At 41.8% G+C, this 22562-nt stretch overlaps 2 protein-coding genes across 2 annotated transcripts in view; both read right to left on the reverse strand.

The window, feature by feature from the left end:
- Positions 1-22562, reverse strand: part of IKBKB (inhibitor of nuclear factor kappa B kinase subunit beta) — a gene marked incomplete at both ends in the record, with an annotated part of 51736 nt that overhangs the window by 10657 nt on the left and 18517 nt on the right. The window contains 8 exons of the mRNA XM_084232586.1: positions 391-514; positions 2307-2421; positions 3090-3284; positions 3642-3771; positions 5780-5887; positions 10799-10923; positions 13830-13919; positions 15139-15227. Coding sequence (XP_084088712.1) covers positions 391-514; positions 2307-2421; positions 3090-3284; positions 3642-3771; positions 5780-5887; positions 10799-10923; positions 13830-13919; positions 15139-15227 — 976 coding nt within the window. The remainder of the gene's footprint in view (positions 1-390; positions 515-2306; positions 2422-3089; positions 3285-3641; positions 3772-5779; positions 5888-10798; positions 10924-13829; positions 13920-15138; positions 15228-22562) is intronic.
- Positions 18833-19030, reverse strand: LOC311169435 (large ribosomal subunit protein bL33m-like; the record flags this gene model as incomplete). The annotated part of the gene is made up of 1 exon (XM_084231382.1): positions 18833-19030. The coding sequence occupies one exon, from the start codon at positions 19028-19030 to the stop codon at positions 18833-18835; it is 198 nt and encodes a 65-aa protein (XP_084087508.1).

Consider the following 22562-nt stretch of genomic DNA (forward strand, 5'->3'; position numbering starts at 1 on the left):
CAGCAATGTATGAGGTTTTGCACCAAAATTGGAATTAGGCAAAGACCTACACAATAACCTAAAACAGTCATATCCTAGTCAGCCCCAACGTGACAAAGCAGGGCAACCCTGCTAATTCAAACTGCAGTGCACTTCTCCAAGTTCCACACATCTGTCCTAGGATTGGCTGGCCCCACCCTTGGTCTACACTCTTGCTCCACGTGCTAACCTCACTCACCTCATCAAGACTAACAGGGCCTCCCTGCTCAGCCAACCATGTCCCGCCAGCCAAACCAGTGTCTCCCTGTTGTCCCTCCTAATTGTTGCTTCTGGGCCCCTGCCACCACCTCCTCCCTGTAGCAAAAGCCACTAAGCAATTTAAACTCAGTCCCAAAATGCCTGGCACAATACATGGCAGCTCGCTGTCCCTGCTGCAGCCGGTTGCAGTCCTCCTTGAGGGTCTGGATGCTGTGCCACACCTGGCCCCACACTCTCCTCAGCTGGAAGAAAGGGAGGTTCTTCTTGGGCTCTTGAACTATAACAAGAGACACATGTAGTAATTGTCAGAGAATAACTTCCTATGATTAACCACATCCAGCCTTCCCACACACTGGCACTTTTATGTTTTTAAAAGTTATGTAACTAAGATGCTAATAACATAACTCTTGGGTGTTATGCCTGGCTATGGCCTCATACATTTTTGTACCCTATAATAGCACAAGCAGGTACTAGTCAATAAATAGCTGTTGATTTGAAAAAACACTCTGTGAACCATATTGATACACTCACATGTATACAAGCGCCCATATTTTCAACAGGAACTCATGTTCTCAATATAGAGGTGATATGAAGTTTTCTGATGATACAGCTTCACAGCAGTATTGGAAAACAATTAAATAAGCAATAGCTTGGCGATCTCTAAGACTTTGGGTCCTTGATATGTTTATTCTAAGAGTTGTGTGTGTACATGTGTGTGAATGAAGAGTAGCAAACACCTTAAAATGTCCACCTGGGGCCTCCCCGGTGGCGCAGCGGTTGAGTGCTGGGTTGTGAAGCTGCCCGCAGCCTCTGCAGTGCTGGTTCGATCCCCGGCTGCTCCCCGGCCACCAGAGGAGGGTCCCACATGGCGCGCAGACCTCTCCTGCCGCCCGCTGCTCCCCTCAGCAGTGTGTACTTCGGCCCTTCTGCCTGCTCTGCTCCCCGCTCTGGCTCTGGTGAATTCTCTCACCCTCCCATGCTTCTGACTGTACCCAGCGCTTGTATAAATAAATAAATCTTTAAAAAAAAAACTAATTTAAAAAAAAATTAAAAAAAAAATGTTCACCTGACATTCCTACAGAACAGTACTACACAACAATTCAACACAGGCAGTTCTCTCTCTTTTTTTTTTTTTTAAGTGATACCCAAACCATTAGGGTTTTATGTTAATCTCCATTCTTTTTTTTTTTTTTTTAAGATTTATTTATTTAATTTATACAATAGCTGGGGTACAGGCCAGAGGCACAGGAAAGTGAGAGGATTCACCAGAGACAGAGCGGGGAACAGAACAGGCAGACTGACAAAATACACTGCTGAGGGGAGCAGCGGGTGAGACAGGAGAGGACTGCCATGCCATTGGGGTTTCTTCCTGGCCAGCCAGGAATCGAAACTCGTGCTGCAGAGGCTGCGGACAGCTTCCCAGCACTGCGCTCAACCCACTGCACCACAGGGGAGGCCCCCACAAGCATTTCTATTTGTACCAACAGGGGGGGATTTTCCAAATAAATTAAGTGAAAAAGACAGGTACAGAATAGTATATATAGTATGCTACCATATGTTTGAGGGGGAAATGATGACTATATAAATATATGCATATATTAGAAATATATCTTATAAATGCATAGAACTCCTCTGCAAAGATGACCCATGAATTTGAGAGCACCAGTTTTCCTGGGAGAGGCTAGGTAACTGGAGAGAGAGTGACTTACTTTCCACTGTATATTCTTTTGTGCTTTTTGATTTTTTTGGAATCACATGCAAGTATTAATTAAAAATAAATAAATAATAAAGAGAATTAAATAAAATCACTAAGTGATTCAAGATCAGTGGCTGGTAGGCAGTATGTCTTCTGTTTAAAGTTCTGTGTATGAGGCTGAAATGAACTGAAGTCTCTATACTCTTTTTTGTCAGGCTACTCTTTATGTGTCCCAAGTAAAATAGGTGCCCCTGGGACAGGGTAAGCTGATCTCCGTGTGGTCTCTCCCCAGTTCACATCTCTACCTCGTGTCTCATCCTAAACATTATAAGTGATTATTTAAAAACAAAACAAAAACAAATGATATTCTTACGGATACAGCTGACGCTCTCAGGTTGGGGTCGTGGGGAGATTTGAGTCTCGTACGTGATTTTACTGTTGTCAAAGAGAAAAACGAGATCCATATCTAACGTGCGGCCCTCATTTAGCTGCAATGACACAAGCACAAAGGAGATCTCATGGCTCCAATTCCTCCTTTTCAAGTCATAATGAAAAGGCAGCGGAGGTTTCTCACTGCTCACTGCTGGCAACGTCTTCGGCCTGCAAATATCTAGCGGTCACGAAGCCTCTTTTTGTGTATTCCCTTCCCTATTCCTTTTACACTCACTATCCCAATAGTCACTTTATTTACAACTTACTACGCTCCTTTTTTCTTTGTCTTTACTGTGCAATTTAGACATTCATTGTCTCCTTGCCTAGCCATTTGGTTGCTTCTCAATTTTATCTGCTCTTTTTGAGCAGGGACTGTGTGTGCATTGCTGCAGTGGTCAGCATAGTTCTGTGCACAATAGGTGCATCATACTTAGTTTTGGTTGAGTTGGAAGAAGAAAACATCACTTTGGCAACAAAGAAAACATCACTTTGACAACAAGAAAGGTACTTTAAAAGGTCTAGAAGCAAAAGTCTGCTGTGGAGTGACTTGTGTTCCTGTTAAACCACACTTAGAACCTGGTATTCCAACTTAAAAAACAGGTAGGTCTCTGCACAGGGTGATTAATAGATTGCTTGACAAGGTAGAGCTGAAATCTGAAAGCATGCTTAGTGGCCTTGCAGCAAAGTCAGGGGAAAGTGGCATTTTGTGGGGAGCCAGGGTTACCTTGCCGTCAGAGATGCACTGTGTGGCTGGCTTGTCAGGGATCAGAGCCAGCCCAGCTTCCTGCAGTAACTCCTGGTCCTCCTCAGGGATCCCTGTGTCCTGCTGTATTCTGGCCTTTAAGCTCTGCAGACTCTCGTCCTCAGTCACTGGGTAGGTATGAATGGTGCCGGTGACCATATTCAAGATATGAACCAGCTGCAATACAACCCAAATATTATTGGAAAAAAATCCATCTTTTGAGAGATAACAACCTGTTTGTCTAGGCCCTCTGCTGCTTCCAACACTTCCCTGTCACACAAAGCAAGGGCTGAGCTTGAGGAAGGAGCCTCAATACCATGGCTCATATACTCCAGTCTTTCATATTCTTGTTTGTCCAAAGCTACCTTAACCAGCCACACCAGGGAGCACAGAGGTCCTACCCACTTCCTCATGTAAAGAGATGCTACACAGGCATCTGAATTCCTCTCCAGATCTGGAGTCCTCTCCGATAGCATTTCTTGTCCCATGGGAACCTGACCTGTTGCCTCAGGCCTGACATAGCTCCTGGCTCACCTTTAAATTTAAGATGTCATCCAGGGCCTTGAAGCAGCCGTTGGGCCCATACCCGGGGTCAGTGCCCCTCTGTCGGGGGTGCCACATCAGCATCAGCTGCAGCCACTTCTCCAGTCGTTCTGCAAGGATGCTAAGAAAAGCACAGGGTAGCACACACCTCCACTGCCATCCGTGTCAGGTGCATGTTGGAAAGTGCACTTTAACAGGGACAGAGAATGCCAATTTGAGAGGAAAAGGATTTCCAACCCAACAGCTTCTTATTCATGTGCTTATCAACTCTCCTGATCTACCAAAATACCCCTTCAAGTCAGGGATTTCATAACAGATGAGTCAGTAGACTGAGATCCAGCAAGCTGATCTGTGAAGCTTTTTTCTGGTTATTGTAAGTAGTTCTTTTTTTCTAATTGAAGTAACACTGCATGAGGACTTTATGAGTTACAATGTATATCAGTTACAAATCAATGTCCATATATACTACCTCAAGCTCACCACTCAAAGTCCAAATCTGCCTTTCACAGAACTGATCCCTTTCCCCTGGATTTACCCACCTCCTCTCCCCCTTCTCTTCTGGTAACCATTAATTGGTGTTAGAGTTTAAAAGTTTATTTTTGTTTTATTTAATTCATCTGTTTACTTGCTTTCTCTATATAGCACATGGGTAAAATCATGGTTTTTGTCTTTCTCTTGACTTATTTCACTTTTTCATTAAGCATAATACCCTCTAAGTTAATTCATGTTGTTGCAAGTGGCAGGATTTCATTTTTTTTTTAACAGTTGAATAGTATTCCATGTGAAGGTTTTAAAATGCACTTTATGGGCATGCCTGACCTCCAGGAGATCCCCCCACACAATCTCGACCCCATGTTGCTGGATTTAGTTAGTCACCCTCTTAACAGCACTTGGTGGCCTCATGTGACAGAGTTCAGGTTTTCTGAGGTGATAGCTAGCCACCTCTCTGTGCAAGCCCTTTCCTGAAGCTGACACAGCTACTCACTGTCTCCTAAAACATGCCTTGTTCACCTCCATCTTTCCCCTTTCAACTTCCTTCCTATTTGTCTATCCATGTCTTGCACATCTTTCCAGAAAGTAGCGGCTCATGCACAGTCATTCCACATCACTCTAGTGCACACAATCCCTCTCTTCCTGTCCTTTAAAAGCTCATGGTAGGGCCTCGCCTGGTGGCGCAGACCTCTCCTGCCACTCACTGCTCCCCTCAGCAGTGTACTTCGGTCCTACTGCCTGCTCTGCTCCCAGCTCTGGCTCTGGTGAATTCTCTCACCCTCCCGTGCTTCTGACTGTACCCAGTGCTTGTATAAATAAATAAATAAATCTTTAAAAAAAAAAAAAGCTCATAGTAATTATCCATGCTTCTCAATTGTGTGACTGCCTTATATCTTTCTTTTGTACTATTACTCTGGTATTATTTAATTGTTCAGACTCTGGCTTGTAGACTAGGTTATAATATTGTTCAAAGATTAATTGGTTGACTATGACTCAGTATTAGGCCACATAAAGTGTGCAAAGAGAAAAAGTGTAATTCCCTACCCTGAAATAGCTCTCAGCTGACTAGAAGATAAACCTTATGAAAGACCAAATGTAATTACAAGGTAGAAGTTACTAAGGATAATAAGAGGTAGAGATAAATTGCTATGTGAATTTAGAAGAGATGATTTCTGGATGGGGGGAGGGATGGGAATCTATTCTAAGATTAAGATTTATATGTCTAGTTCTAAGTCACAGGATGATATCGGATAAGCTATTTAAAAGCTATCAAATAGGGCCTCCCTGGTGGCGCAAGGGTTAAGATGCAACCTATGAAGTAATCTGCAGCCATTGCAGCATGAGTTCGATTCCCGGACAGCCAGGGAGCAACCCACATGGCGCAGCAGACCTCTCCTGACTCGCCCGCTGTTCCCCTCAACAGTGTATTTCGGTCAATCTGCCTGTTCTGTTCCCCACTCTGTCTCTGGTGAATCCTCTCACCCCCACCCCCCAACACCTCTGGCCTTTACCCCACCTCATATGCATAAATAAACAAATCTTTAAAAAAATAAATAAAAGCTATCAAATATTACCTCAGATGTACTCTACAGAAGGGGAAGAAAAATATGTAGAAGAGAAAGACCACTGTACCTTACCTATTAAGATTATTAGGGTAGGGCAGAGAGCTGGAAAACTTCACTGTGCCGCTCAAGTCTTCACTAACAACAATGTCCATCTCACTCTTCTGCCGGACTTTGGAATGCCTGCAAACGTGTCGTCTTGTTAATTACAACCCGTAAGTTGCTTAGTGGTCAAGAGCCATTTCACATTTGTAGTACATCACTTTACAACTGTACAAGGTGCCCCCAGCTCATGATTTAAACTTTTAGAAAAATGGCCAATGCATTTGCATCGCGTGAGGTCAGCTCTTTCAAGAGCTCAGTTCTGGCTGGTGCCACCTGAGTGGGCGGTAGTTATACATCTTGTGCTCAGCCTCTGTGACTGAACTGCTGGCTCCTCATCTCATCCTTGGCTTATCTGACTTTTCTCTATTTTCTCATTTTATCTATGACAAACTCATGCTTTCATAGGGAATAAAATGATAAGTTCCAAACTAAGATTACTGCATACGTATTATATTCACATGACATAAACACAACATGTGCACTTGCTCTAAATGTATGTGGCTAAATATTTCCCATATAAATGAATCTTTACATTCTCCAATTTGGAACACATATTGATGCAGCTGAAAGCATATTTGAAGGAAAAACATTTTTTAAATCAACTGCTTTTGAATCTTCTTGATAAGATGATATCACTTGATAATGTGATAAGGAGAATCACTTAAATTTGAACAACACTTCATAGATAACTACAGACTTTGACAGTGAACATGCACGTCTTTGCCATAATAACCCCATGTTTTTAGTTCCCCAGTCAGTGGTTAGGAAATGAAAATCAGGTCATTTGCTTAAGGTCACACAAGTAGAGTCACAGAACTGGGGACTGAATTCCAAAGTCTGGTGTTCTATTTACACTATATGAATGTTCAAATTTCCTTTCCAAAAGACATCTAGGAAATTTGAATTAAAAATGCTTTATCTTCCAGGCAGTTCTCACTGGTAAGGGCCCAACTGGAGCATACAGGTAATCTAAAGGAACTGGCATGTGGCAGAGGCTGGTGGTCTACGGTTCTGACTGAAACTGTGATTTTGGGGAATCAGTTCTCCTAAGACTTGTCATTACATATAGGTGGAATGATGCTCTTATGGAAAACTTGGTCTGTCAAAATAAAAGGCTATAGTAAATCAATGCTTACTGCTTAGGTCTTAAAATGTATTTCAAATTGCATTCATTCTGAAATTACTACCTTCCTGCCATCTGAGATGAGCGTAGACATTTAAAAAGCTATTTATTGCATCAAAAAGCATATTAGGCAGGCCCCTCTCACAGACTAGTTCATTAAACAACTCCCTCACTGATTTCAGAAAAATCCACTTAGAAGTGGGTGCCTGGCCTTCCAGCACCAATGAGGGCAGTTCTATGAAGCAGATTCTGCAGACAGTGATAGACATTGTGAAGATGCTGAGCCATTGGGGATATGTTTTTCAAAGATCACTTGTTCCTTCACTTCTAATGAACTTTAACTCAAGTTGTTGTAAATAATTGAAAGGCTCAATGTTTGAAGAAATGTAGTAATTCCTTGGTGAAAGACACTACAGATACATAGATCTTTTTTTTTTTTTTTTTTTAAAGATTTATTTATTTATTTATACAAGCACTGGGTACAGTCAGAAGCGTAGGAGGGTGAGAGAATTCACCAGAGCCAGAGCAGGGAGCAGAGCAGGCAGAAGGACCGAAGTACACTGCTGAGGGGAGCAGCGGGCGGCAGGAGAGGTCTGCGCGCCGTGTGGGACCCTCCTCCGGTGGCCGGGGAGCAGCCGGGGATTGAACCGGTGCTGCAGAGGCTGTGGGCAGCTTCGCAACCCAGCGCTCAACCGCTGCGCCACCGGGGAGGCCCCAGATACATAGATCTTTAAAGTCATTTTTATCATGGTTACATTACTAAGTGTAGTATAAATCAGTGAGTGATTTCCTTAATCAGCCAGAACCTAAGCAGTGGAGTATTGCCTGTTTTAAAGGAAGCCCCCTGAGGGGGGCATTCTTTGCCATTTCACCAGACTCCTCCAGAGAAGGTCCTGGGCTCCTCTCCTGTTTGTATTTCCAATGCCTGGCATATAAATGGTGACTGAACTGGAAAGCCATCACATGAAACTACTTTTCTGGAATTGACTCAAAGGCTGCATCTTATTCTTACAAATAAATATTTTCATGATGCAAATACCTATCCTTTGAAAGAGTTAATGATTTACTATTTCCATTAAGGCATTTAAAAAACAGAGTCAGTGAAGGGGCCAGAGTCAGTGAAGGGGCACCTCTGGGTGCTCCTGGTGGTAATGCAGTTTATAAAACATTTTTGTTGATCAATTCACTAATAAACATCAAAAACCTTGATGATGTGGGCCTCCCCAGTGGCGCAGCGGTTGAGCGCTGGGTTGCGAAGCTGCCTGCAGCCTCTGCAGCACCAGTTCGATCCCCGGCTGCTCCCCGGCCACCGGAGGAGGGTCTCACATGGCGCGCAGACCTCTCCTGCCGCCCGCTGCTCCCCTCAGCAGTGTACTTCGGTCCTTCTGCCTGCTCTGCTCCCCACTTTGGCTCTGATGAATTCTCTCACCCTCCCCTCCCACGCTTCTGACTGTACCCAGTGCTTGTATAAATAAATAAATCTTTAAAAAAAAATAACAAAAAAAACCTTGATGATGTATATAATCTTTGATCTATTAATTTCATTCCTAGGAATTTATCATGGGGAAATAATTGTGACTGTAACAGGACTTCCCTACAAAGGTTAGTGTTATCTTTGTAGGACTTCCCTACAAAGGTTAGTGGGGGATGAGTTGAATAAGCTGCTGTATATGGCCAGTCAGTAGATATTACAAATAATATGCAAAAGCACCAAGAATGTTCAACAGTACATTTGAAAAGCAGGTTATAATAGAGCATATGTAATAATTTATTTATTTTATTTATTTTTTTAACAGCATAACACACATGAAGAGGCTAGAAACATACAAAATTTTTCAGGGTGGTTGTTTCTGGGTTGTGTGAAGGAAAAGTTCAGGTATAAGAATGTTTTAAGAGCATACAGGATATCATTCATATTCTGCTGCTGATGATGTACAAAAGGAATAAAATACACAAATGAAAACAAACAAACATATGCCAATTTGCTTTTATGGGTACAAAACCCCCTGGGCAGCATGGCAATAATGAATTACATTGGGGGCCTGTGGATGGGAGACAGGTATCAGGTGACTTCTGTGTGTGCTTTTTATAGTGAAGTTTGAACCATGTGAACTTATTACAGCCCCAAAGAAAAAAAGACAAACTGGAAAAAAAATTTTTTTAACAACAGGAGCATCATTTAAACAAGTGTATATGCTAAGCAAAATAAGTCAGAAGGAAAAAGAAAAATATCAGATGGTTTTACTTTGAAGTGGAATATAAGGAAACTGAACAAAGGGTCAGGAAAAAGATAAAACTTGCAGGCTGACCATAGACGGGAGGCATCCAGCGGAGGAGGTGGAGGGAGAGGGGCCCAAATAGGGGAAGGAAGAGCACAAGGGGTTATGGTGATGGTTCATGGATGCTGTGGTGGTGGGAGATTTATGGGGACTACACCTGAGGGGAGAAATCAAATATTGTACAAAAATGAGCAACAATGTGAGGGAAAAAAACCTAACAAAAAAAATGTGTAGTCTCTTAAGTCCTGAATGAAACTTAACTGATTGAGAATATTAACTTTAAAATTTCAGCAATGATTAACATATATATAATAATTCTATATATTTATAATTAAAAAAATAGTTAGACTATAAAAGAATAATTTTTAAAAATGTATTTGTATCTTTTGATTTTTTATTTGAAAATCTTTTTTGTCATTTATTTGTTTCCCAGTTCAAGCTACTTTCTTATATTTTAAAAGAAAAATTTATATTGCAATACAGTAAAATTTGTGAATAATAAATGTTTGTGTAAATTACTCTTGTCTGTCATGTGTATATATTCTTTGTTTTTGCCTGCACAGAATTTTCTTTTTTTTAATTTTTTTCCTTTTTATTAATTTATTTTTTCTTTTTAATTTTTTTATTTTAACATTTATCATTTTTTACATTTTTTAGACAATATTTGCTTCCCCCACCCCTCAGATTGAGTCCCCATAGAATCTCCTTCCCCGAGTCACCCCTGCACCATCACCACAGTCCCCTGTGCTCCTCCCTCCCTCCCTCCAACCCCTTTCACTCCTCTTTCCCTGCAGTATGTCTCTGGTTTATAATTGTCTGTTTATGCTTTGTTGTGTTTTGTACTGTTATTATTATTATTATTTTTTACACTGATGTCTTATTTGGTTCCCCTATGTTCCTGTTATAAATGAAACCATCTGGTATTTTTCTTTTTCCTTCTGGCTTATTTCACTGAGCATAATTCCTTCTAGCTCCATCCACGTTGTTGCAAATGGCATGAGTTTTATCTTTTTTGATTGATGAATAATATTCCATTGTGTTTATATACCACATCTTCTCGATCTAGTCATCTATTTTTGGTCATTTGGGTTGTTTCCAGGTTTTACCTATTGTAAATAGTTCTGCAATAAACATAGGTGTACAGGTGCTCTTTTGGATCACTGTTTTTGTGTCCTTTGGCTAGATCACTAGGAGTGGAATTGCCAGATCATATGGTAGCTCCATTTTTAGTTGACTGAGGAGCCTCCAGACAGCTTTCCACAATGGTTGGACCAGTTCTGCACAGCATTTTCAGTGTCAGTGTGCATATTTAAACAATAGTTTGTAAATGGACTGATTTGTTGCTACTGAATATGCAAAATATGTGGTGTTACATGTAAAGGTGTAAAAACCCAGAATCCATGTTGACACATGCGCTTACTGTTCTAGGTTTTAGAGCTTGGACTGCCCACATGCAGGCAGGACTTTCTCTTTGGGAGACAGACACAGATGTCTCACACCTGGCCTGGGGCACCAGTAAAAAGGAAGTCATAGGTCATGACAAAGACAGAGGGACACACTCCTTCCCTTAGGCCAGGACTCACTCACCACTGCACAGGCTGCCAATTTGGGAGGAACGGCCGGAAGCCCGTGATGCACTCAAAAGCCAGGGTGCCAAAGCTCCAGTAGTCCACAGTCACCGTGTACTTCTGCTGCTCCAGCAGCTCTGGGGCCTGCAAAGCATATGGCCAGGACACACCTGAGCTGCGCTTATTGTGAGAAGCCATCCTAGGAGGGAGCAACAGGCCTTCATGTCCTCACTCTTCCCTGCCTACATCCTGGAAACACTGGCATGTCCACTCAGGATGAGAATGTGACCACATGTTTAGCTAGTGGGATAAAGGATTTCTCTGAACCTCATTCACCCCTGAGGCTGATGCAAGGGCCTCTAGGGGCATTCTTAGAAGACCTGACTACTTTGAATCCCCTTCTCATGGGGCTGTATAGAGAGAGGAAGACAAGATGCACACAACAAAGGATATATACACCAAATGCATAACACACCATAATACATGCATTAAATGCTGACCAAGTCTCATCCACCTAGTAACATGTGGTCAAATGATGGGATGGAAGATTTACAGTGAGACAAGAAAAAGCCAGTTCAAATGCATGACAGCTGCCCAATCAAAGACTTAGGACCCCAAAGAAAGCTTTGAAACACAAGTGGAAAGAGGACAGGGCTCAGTTCAGAAGGAGGCTCCTCACATAAGTAGCTGAGAGGATGCACTCTGAAAAGGGCCATCACAAGCCAGACATGGAGAGAGGACTGCACAGTCTGGCTGAAAATGCAACACTCATAGAGGGCCAAGGATTCCAAACCAGAGGAAAAATTTGGAATGGTCAAGTCAACCACCATGTCTGGTTACGAACAGAAAGTGCAGCTCCCGTAAGTGACATGTGACTGAGTGTCCTGGTTGGAGCATGGGGCCCCCATGCTCCTCTGCTGAGGGTTCCAGGAAACCCAGCAGGACCTCCAAAATTATATCCCATGGACACAGGCGCTTGAGTCACAACTGCCATGAGTCACCACTTGGAAACCTTCTTTCCATTAAGCAGGTGACAAATGACAAGAGCTCAGGGCCTTAGTTGATGGGTAGGCATGTTAGCAGTGTAAATGCACTCAGAAAACTTGAAGGACTTTTTTTTTCTTTTGGAACTAACTAGTTTGACTAGCCTAATAGCTTTCAACTTTGCTTAGTTTTTTAAACTACAAACACAGTCAAATTCAATCCAAGTTTTACTCATTATTACCACCCCAAAAAGGTCTATTACTAAATCTTGCTAGGGATTTTTTGAATCATTCTCTGCATCCTCACTGCTACCAATGGCTCTGAAGTGCTTATTACAAGAGCGTCCATATCATAGACTCACTATTTACTCTTGTTCTGTGCAATTCATTGTCCATACTATATAGAGAGGTCTTTTCGAAAAGGAAACCGGATCCCTCTCCAACTTTAATTAAAACTCTTTGGTGTCAGTGAGAATGGCACATATTAAAAAAACTAGCAACAACAAATGTTGGCGAGGGTGTGGAGAAAAAGGAACTCTTCTGCACTGCTGGTGGGAGTGCAAACTGGTCCAACCACTGTGGAAAGCTGTGTGGAGATTTCTGGACCTACTAAACATAGAGCTTCCATATGATCCAGCAATTCCACTCCTAGGTATTTACCCAAAGGACACAGAAACATCAATTCCAAAGAACACCTGCACCCCTATGTTTATAGCAGCACTGTTTACAATAGCTAAGCTTTGGAAACAACCCAAATGCCCAAAAATAGATGACTGGATCAAGAAGATGTGGTACATATATACCATGGAATATTACTCAGCATTCAAAAAAGATAAACACATGCAATTTGCAGCAACATGGATGGCGCTGGAAGGGATCATGCTCAGCGAAATAAGCCAAAAAGAAAAAGAAAAATACCGGATGGTCTCACTCATAGCAGGAATCTAGAAAACTTAAATAAGGGACCAGGAAAATGAATATAAGAAAGTGAAAATCAAAATCAACAAAAAACTATGAACCAGAGACACTTTTAGGGGGGCGGGGGCAGGAGGGGAGGGATTGGGGTCAGAATGGGGGGGCTGCAATTGTATGGGGAATATAACAATAAAATTTATAAAAAAAAAATAAAATGTAATTAAGAAAAAAAAAAAATAAAACTCTTTGGTGTCTCTCCTGGGGTTTTAGGATGAAGTCTAAAACGTTAACTCAGTCAAAAAGGTCCTGCACAATCGTTCCCCACCCCCTCTCCAGCTTGAACTCAAGCCATTCTCTTCCTTTCCTCTGTACTTCCAGCTGTACTTTCTGATCTCCCACCACACTTACTATCCCTTTGCCCAGAAGTTCCTCTCCCTTTCCCTACCTCTATCCCCTTTGCTTGGCACCTACTCATCCTTCAGTTCCCAGACCAGGCTGGGTCTTCCTCATAGATCTATCCAATGACACCCCATACTTTTCCTTTGTAGCACTCACCACAGTTGTAATTTCTTAGTTATTTGTGTGTCAGGATAATACTAGCTTTCTTGCTAACCTCCAAGCTCCTGAAGGCCAGGGAAATGCTTATCTTCCTTCCCATTGCATCACCAGCTCCCAGCACAGTGCCTTACACAGACTGTAGTCCATCACTTGAATGAATTAGTGACTCAACTAGACCCTCAATATTCAGACCAAATAATGTAAAGGCAGGGTGGGAGCTCAGAGATTAGACTCCTCAGTGGCCTCTGAGATGCCTCATGGAAACTGAGGACTCAATAGATCAGAATGAAGCTAGTTCAAGCTCTCTATTTTCAGCCAGAACACTGAAGCACAAGAGGTAGGATTTGTGCAAGGACACACTAGCTTCTCTTCTGACATGAGAAGGTGAACATACCCTCCCATAGGGCCTCTGTTTGCAAAAAAAGAAAAAAAAAACAAGTGCTGACTTGAACGATTATGATAATTTCTACACATCTAGGAAAATTTCAAAGAGCTGGCAAGACGTAGATGCTAGAAGGCAGGGATAGAGAGAAGCCCCATAAACATAACACTTCAAAGAGGAACTGATAAGCACAGGTAAATACCATTTCTTACCAGGTACTGTAGAGTCCCCACAAAGGAGGTGCAGAGACTGCCCTGATCCAGTTCCTTGGCATATCCTAGGTCAATAATTTTGTGTATTAACTGAAAAAGAAATAAAAAGGAGAAGGAGAAATCCAAGGGTTATTAGAATATGTTGTCCTCCTGTAAGAATTCTGATTGCTTGCCATTACAGCAGAGGCTACTTCTGAGCTCCCAGGTTGTATTAGACCCTAAGTTGCTCAGAAACACCAAAAACATAGGGGAATGCCCTAATGTGGTGGATTTAGGACAAAAGAAAACACACTTAAAAATGCTGAACAAAAGCTTCCTTGTTCTGTGAAGGTCAAAATTAACATACAGACCCCTCCCCGCACAAGATTGCTAAACCTGGACTTTATGAACTGAAAAACCAGGCCAATCCTATCTTACTAAATATCACTAGTTCTCAATCTTAGAGCCAAAGGAAGAAGGAGTGTGAACTGGAACAAAGGTGAGTACTATGACAGTCATGGGTCAGGCCTACGATGCTGACGAAGCTTTATTAGAAGAGATTGGGTGGCCCATGCGTTACTACTCAGCTGAGAACCTTTCATCACCCCCAGCTGAACAAACAAGGTTTTGAAAGAGCACAGCACCAAGCCCAGGCAGGAGGGGAGGTCACAAGGAGCTCTGAGGAAACTTTGGTTTCCACCTGGCTTTACAGGCCTGTGCCTGCACCACTGCCACATCCAGAACCAACTTACGGCTGGTTTCATTTCAGCATCAAAAGCTGAGGCTCTCTTTTGACCATAGAGCTAAACATCCAAAGGGGAGGAGCTGTGAGGAGAGGGGAAGAGCACAATGGACTGTGGTGAGGGACTATGGGTGTTTTGGTGGCGGGAGAGCAATGGTAAACACTTGAGGGGAGAAATCCTGTACTGCCAAAATATTAACAAGAATGTAAAACAAGGTTATTTTATTAAATAAATGAAAATAATAAAACGTTGAGGGTCTCAAACAGATGAAAAACAAAAAGACTATTTCTAAGAAGTGTTATTCCCAAAACTTGGGGGTGGAGGTAGGAAGACAAACATTATTTTGCTTATCAGATTCCTGCAACTGGACAATTAACAATGTGATCCATTCAAACTTGCCTCAATCTGCTAGCAAGAACTTTTTGCTGAATTGTTTCAAATCAAAAAGCATTGCCAGAGATTCAAAGCAAATATAAACTCAAGGAAAGGCAAATATAAACAACCACTCAGAACATGTTCCTTCTCTACCAGAGCAGCTTCCCAGGGGCGGTCCCCAGAACATTCCAAGTCCCAGGAGGGTCACTTACTCTTTGCTCTCCCTGCTGCAAGACAATGTTTTCTGGCTTTAGATCCCGATGGATGATTCTGTTTTCATGAAGGTATCTAAGTGCAGAGGCTGGGGGGTGGGGGAAGGAAGGGGAGTGAATTTTCATTAATTCTAAAAAGTTTTTCATTTCAGAGTCACCCATCCCATGACTTTCCTGACACATACTCTGTGCCCTGGACATGTACTCCACCTTTCTTTCAGAGCATAGACTCACAGGGCAGGGGGTGGGGGGGCGGAGTCTGGGGCAGATGCTGCTCAGTGAAATGAAGGGGCCTGGCCACCGGGCAGGACTTGCAGGACTTGCGCTACAACAAGAATCTGGCTTATTCATGCGAAGAACTACTGGCTTTGCCTCCATGAGGTCACCAACTACAGTACAGAGCAGTGGTTTTCAAATTGTGTTGCCCACACCAACAACCATCTACACATATTAGGAGTGCCAAATTCCCGGGTATCACCTCAGACCTATTGAATCAGAAACTTTGGGGGTGATCCCAAAAAATGTGTTTTAACAAGCTGTCCTAGTGATGCTGCTAAAGTTTGAGAAGGAAGAGATCTCTAGTCTAGAGGCTCAAGCATCTAAATTCTGCAGGTGGGTAAGGGAGAAGGCCCTCGGGACATAGTGCTTTTGGGTCATCTGACCTCTCTAGTTCAGAGACATAGGTCCAATAAGGTCAGAGCTGCAGGCTTCAAGGAAGGAGTGGGGAAACCCTAGAAAAAGAGAGCAGAGCATATTTCATACACCTGACTGTTCAACACATATGTGAGGTGCCCAGTTTTTTGCTAGGTTCTGTGAAGGACATAAAATAAGGGACATGCTCCCCAACTTTTCAGAGCTCAGATTATGGTTGGGAAAGAGGAGCCTGCGCAACACTGGATGTGAGGTGATTCGATGCCACAACTTCTGCTGTGAAGAGATTAATGACATTACACAGGGCTCATGGCACAGAGCAAGGGGGTCAATCTATAGCTCAGACTCCAGGCAGGATGTGATTTTTAACCGTAAGAAAGGTTTCATAACTTTAACAGAAGTCCTAACTAATTGTACTACATGAAAAGAAAATGAAATAAGTAGTGGAAAGAGATCAATTTATCTTTATTTGCTTGAAATGACTGATAATGATTGAAAACTGGAAAGAAATTAGTAAGTTGTCAGGAAACAAAACAAACCAAAAGCTTTTCTCTCTTGGCTACATTCAGTGGAAAAGGAAAAAGAAACATCCCATTCTCATTACAAAAATTCTAAAATTCTGTGGAATACATTTAGCAAACAAAAAAAAATTAGTGTTAAATAAGGAAAAGTACATGATATAAGCAAAAGCAATAAAAATTATATAACAAGATTTTTCAAGTCTTTAGCAAAAGACACTGTACACAAAATGAAAAGGTTAAAAAAAAAACTGGGGGGGGGGGGAAATCTGCAACACATATATCAAGCACACATACCTAATGGACAAAATGTTCTTGCAAATCAGTAAGAAAGCCAGACAGAAAAGGGGTCAGTTTACAAATAAACACAAATGACAATTAGGCAAAAGGTTGCGCAAGCTGAAACAATGAAATGTCTTTTTACACCTCTTCTACTGCCAAGAATTTTAGATGAGAAATTAAAAGAACTCCCTTCCTTTTCTGGAAGGAGTAAAAATTGCTGTGCATTTTTGTGAAAAAAATATGGCGATATCTATTACATTTGAAAACTCACTATTGTTTGACCCATTATTCTCATCTCTGGTCATTAACTTATAAAATCAAAAGCATAATAATAAACAAATAAGGATGCTTATGACATAGGTTGGAGTGAAATAACTAGAAGCAAGCTGAAGTTCATCAATCAGGGAATGGTTGAACAAGTTCTGCTAGATCCACATTATACTAAATAACTATTTTAAAATTATTTAGGATGACACTCTCTGACTCAGAAGGATGCCATTGATGTACTGACAAGTTGTTTGACCTGATTTTTGTTAAAAATAACAAAAGGTAAAAAGCAATATAATACCAAAAGCGGCTTTATAATGAGTCCTCCCTGTGTTACCACACACACAAACTGAGAACAAGGCGGGTTCCACCAGGGGGTGGCATCCAGCTCAGCAGCCAGGCGGTGACTGTGACACTGTGCTGGACAGGGGAAGAGGCCTTCCACAGAAACCAAGTGGCCAGACACACAGCGTAAAGACTTTGATGCTGAACATTTCCTTTAAAACACATTCACACATCCAACTGAGAGCTCAACAACTGACTTACATCTTATTAAGTGAATTCCATTGAGAAGATTACATTACATTTTTAAAAAATCTTAATACATCTTCCCTTTTAAATTCAGCCTTTGACCACAGTGTTCCAATATTTTGTATTTGTACCTTAAAATGGTAGATTGGCTGAGGGCCAATGAAACTCAAAATGACATGAAAGATTTGCTGCTTTGCATGTGTGCTTAAAAAATTCCATTCCAGGGGACTTCCCTGGTGGCGTGGGGGTTAAATCTTCAGCACTATGAAACTGTGGGCAGCCACTGCTGTGGGAATTTGATCCCCTGCCAGGGAACTAACCCACATAGCATAGCAGACCTCTCCTGTCTTGCTGCTGCTCCCCTCAGCAGAGTATTTCAGTAGAGCCACCAGTTCTGCTTCCCACTCTGTCTCTGGTGAATCCTCTCACCCATGCACCTCTGGCCTACACTCCATTTCTTGTATGCCCAAATAAATAAAACAAACCTTTAAAAACAAAACAAAAAAAATCCACTCCATCTCCTTCTCAATTTTATCAACTCTTAAACACCAATGCATCTTACCAGCACTCTCATTTTAATTATGGAAAGAAGCAAAGTGTAGTAAAATATTCTGATAACTGCACAAATAAACCTTGCATTCAGGAAGGTTGTTACTATTGAACTTGAACAAGTGTTTGGTAGAGAGCATGGCTGTGCAATAAGGTGAATGTTTGTTCACTGACTGACTACCAAAAGACCTGCTTTGGTAAATGATAGGTGCGTCAGAGTGTAATATATAGAAATGTGGGGTAGTTTCTTCAAAAGCAGAATATATGAGAGTTGGGACTCACTGTATTTTGAGCACACATGCTCAGATTAAGACAAGGCCTCCGAAGCTAGATATGAGCATCTCAGTGCAAATAACTAAGGGCACAAGCAGGTAAGATGCCCCATGAAGCCCCCCAATGAGGAGGAAGAACATTCAGTCAGACTGAAAGCACTATTCCCTGTGCCACACTGATTCAGAGTTGCCAACAGATCTTTAATGAGGAAGGATGACAAGTTGGCAACTGAATCCACTGACAACTATTAATAGCTGTCTATTTATGACAAACAATTCTTACTTCCCATTAGTCACTTATTCTCAAATACTTTTGTCATTTAATAAGGTCTGGAATTATAGAATCCTAGAGGTATTTTTTTTTTTTACAGGCTATCTTAGTATTTTTTATTAAGGGCTATAAAAATATCCAGAGAGATAAATAAATGTGATGCAGTGATATATGTCCTAATATGAAGAACTTTCTTTCACTGCATTGTTTTCCTTCACAATGGCCTTCAAATCACAGGAGGCAGTGATTCCTTGCCATTTACTCTTCTTTTATTACACACTACAGAGTTTCTGAATCAGTGTCCCGTCCTCAGTCTTCTCATTTATAAATCAAATTCATTTGCAATCCATTGTTTACAGGGAGCGTATTTTTTTCTGTTCCACAAAGAGGACTCTTTTTCTCACAATTGGATCATAATGCAGTAGAGTTAGTTTCTCCCGTAGTCGGCTTCTCTTGGTATTGAAGGAGTAACCTGTCCCAGCCTCGCTCCTCATTTTCACCAGAATGACTTTTGACTTGCTCTTGGCAAGGGAAACCAAGGACAGGAACATGGCGACGCACCCCGACCACCTCCGTCCCCTACAGGTATTTTTTCTATGTAGTTTGTTGGTCTATGATAGATAAGACCTAAGTATCTTTCAGAAAGCTTAAGTTCAGCTTTACTGTGCTGTGCTTTGCAAAATGGTATCTCAAGAGCAGTGGCATGAAAATGAATCAAAACTGTCTCAAGCCAAGAGAAACTAATTTGATTTAAAGTAGATGGAGAATTTGGGATTAAGAAAAACAATGCATCTGAAAGTTTCTAAAAATCAGAACTCCTAGTGATAGTGATGATACACATGTATAAAAATTAAAAATCACTCCATAAAGCATAAATACCTCAAAGTTAATTTCTCATGTTCTAATTCAAGAAAAGAGTTATACATGCACTTCCTAGGACAGATGCTGCACAGAGGCTCTGAGTCAAGGTTCCTCCCACAGGAACACAGCAGCCTCCTTCCACTACTGCATCCAGGTTGCTATCAGCTTTCTCTCAGCTCAGGAAGTGAGGAAGATAGAAGTACATAAGTGAAGACTGTGACACTCCTGGAGTTCTGATTAAAGAGCCAGAATCCCAAGTCACACAGCCCTTGAGATGTTCAGATTACTAACCACAAATAAGGGGATAGATAGAGGAGCTAGACTTCCATGCAGGAAAGAGGCTGATGAGGACTGTGTCCATGAATGCCTACACACTCACAGTGAAGGGATTACTAAGCTTTCTTGACAACGTTTTTGTTTGGGATATATTTCATGCAGGAGGAGTGAAAGATAAGGGGACAAAAAAACTGAGACAAAGATTAGGAAGAAAAGCTAGTCATCGACTGGTGGTTTAAGTCACCAGTGAGTAAGAATGGAACAGAATGTTCATTCACTCAATAAAAATTGATTGTGTGTGCCTACTATGTGCTAGTCACATTGGTGTCACTGAAATTTCCAAACAAAATATGGAGAAAGATGTCAGCCCAGCTAAACATTTCTAGTTAAAATACTCCCTATGACTAATCAGCACAGTACCAAAGCAGCCACAACAACTGCTAAAAGTGCAAACTCATTCTTCTATTTATTAAACAAGTACTTAAAAAGTGTCTTCTATTTTACAGGTATTGCAGAAAATGTGCCGTCGAAGAAAAGCATTTTCTTTATGAATTGCACAAATGATCTGGTGAAAGGGCCCTAAGCCCAAAAGTCTGTCTTCATTGTCAAGAACAGGCAGAGATCACATAATAAGAGTAGAGATGCAAAGTGCCAAGTGAGTGGAAGAAGCAACAAGGGAGAGGAATCCCATGAAAGGGAGAACAGGCATGAGTGAGTGGTCAGGGCAGTCCCCACAGAGGGCACATGGCTAAAGCTGTGCCCCGAAAGACAAGAAGGCTTAGAATGTTGACGTGTCTGGGAACAGAATTCTTAATAGGATCAGCATGTACAAAGATTACCAGGAAGACTGAGAAATGGGTTTTAAGAGCCAGGTACAGGTGGTCTTTGACTTAGACTTTTTTGACTTTATGATCACAAAAGTGATATACATTCAGCAGAAATGTACTTTGAATTTAGTATTAGGCATTCTGTTTTTACTTTCAACTCAAATTACAGGAGACATTTTCAATACTTTATTATAAAAAAGGCTTATGTTACATGATTCTGTCTAGATGTAGGCCAGTGTTAGTATTCTGGGCATGTGTAAGATAGGCAAGGCTAAGTGAAGCTATGATGTGCAGTAAATTAGGTATATTATATGCATTTTTTACTTACAATACCTTTTAAAATTCTCCTCCACTTTATTTCTCATTCCAACATTGACCTAATGAATTTCTCCTGTTCTTTTTAAAGAAGTAAAAAATTAACCTTAGCAATTGGATTCTATAGGGAAGGGCAAAGCTATGGGCACCACATTAGATTTGCTTGCCCTAGAATTCTGGGGACTTTAAAAAAACTTATGCACCTTATACTATTATAAGGATTTAACCCATCGTAAGCTGAGGAAGGTCTATACATACTAAGTTGGCTACAGTGGACTGGGAGAAATACAAGGTTAAGAGGCTTGGCGTTGATCTAATGGTGGACTATGATGAAAGTGTCCTTTCAAAAGCATGAAAGAGGGGCTACCCTCGTGGCACAGGGGTTAAAGACAGCACTATCAACCTATTGCCAGCCACTGCAGCACAAGTTCAATCCCAGCCAGCCAGGGAGCAACCCATATGATGCAGCAGACCTCTCCTGTCTAACCCACTGCTTCCCTCTGCAGTGTATTTCAGTAGATCTGCCTGTTCTGCTCCCCACTCTCTCTGGTGAATCCTCCCACCCCCAGCACCTCTGGCTTACACCCCAGTTCTTGTATGCATAAATAAATAAATCTTAAAAAAAAAAAAAACAGAAGCATGACAGAGGGGTTAGTAAAACGGGGATAGGGAGGCCAGGTGTGAGGTCGCGACAGTAATTTGCTATGACAGTGAATCAGTGGAGGCAATGGGAATAGAAAGGGAAAATGGGATAAGTAACATGAAGGAAGGGTGAAAGGACTTGGAGATTTTTTTAAATGATAGGGAATGGGGGCCTCCCTGGTGGCGTGAGGGGTTAGGCACCAGACTATGAAGCAAAGCGCATCCTCGGCAGCACGAGTTTGATACCTGGCTGGCTAGGGAGCAACCCACATGGTGAAGCAGACCTCTTCTGACTCGCCCGCTGCTCCCCTCAGCAGTGTATTTCAGTCAGTCTGCCTGTTCTGTTCCCCACTCTGTCTCTGGTGAATCCTCTCACCCCCAACACTTCTGGCCTGTACCCTAGCTCTTGTTTGCACAAATAAATAAATCTTAAAAAAAAAAAAATAGGGAATGGGCCATGAAGATTCTGAGAGGGGAATATGCTAAGAAGAGATGAGATTCAAGGTTGATCTGGGTATGGGCCCTCCCTGGTGGCGCAAGGGTTTAAGACACAAACTATGAAGCTGTCCGTAGTCACTGCAGCATGAGTTCCATCCCCCGGCTGGCCAGGGAGCTACCCACATGGCGCGGCAGACCTCTCCTGACTCACCCACTGCTCCTCTCAGCAGTGTATTTCAGTCAGTCTGCCTGTTCTGTTCCCCACTCTGTCTCTGGTGAATCTTCTCACCCTCCCACATCTCTAGCCTGTACCCCAGCTCTTGAATGCATAAATAATCTTTTAAAAAAACAAAACAACAACAACAACAACAACAACAAAAACAAAGTTGATTTGGGCAACTGACTAGAAAATGGAGCTAGTGACGTAATAATGGGGATGTCAGAAAGGAATCCAGTTTAAGGAAGATGTCTGAGAAATCAATTTATAACTTAGCTTGGCCTAAGATTTTTGGGAGAGATACCCTATAGACTTGGATTTAGAGTTAAGGATGGAAATCAGGGCTGAATAAACAGATTTTAAACAGATTTTAAAGATTTCATTGATAGAGATGTCCTGAGAGTGCTCTGGCAAACAGAATACTGGAAACCAGTGGGCAGTGGGTCAGTGTAGGTGCAGAGAAGGGTGAATGGAGTGAGAATAACCAGGAAGCCTCCAGCTAAAGCT

The sequence above is a fragment of the Talpa europaea genome, assembly GCF_964194135.1.
Source record: "Talpa europaea genome assembly, chromosome: 4".
In the NCBI taxonomy this organism is placed as follows: domain Eukaryota; kingdom Metazoa; phylum Chordata; class Mammalia; order Eulipotyphla; family Talpidae; genus Talpa; species Talpa europaea.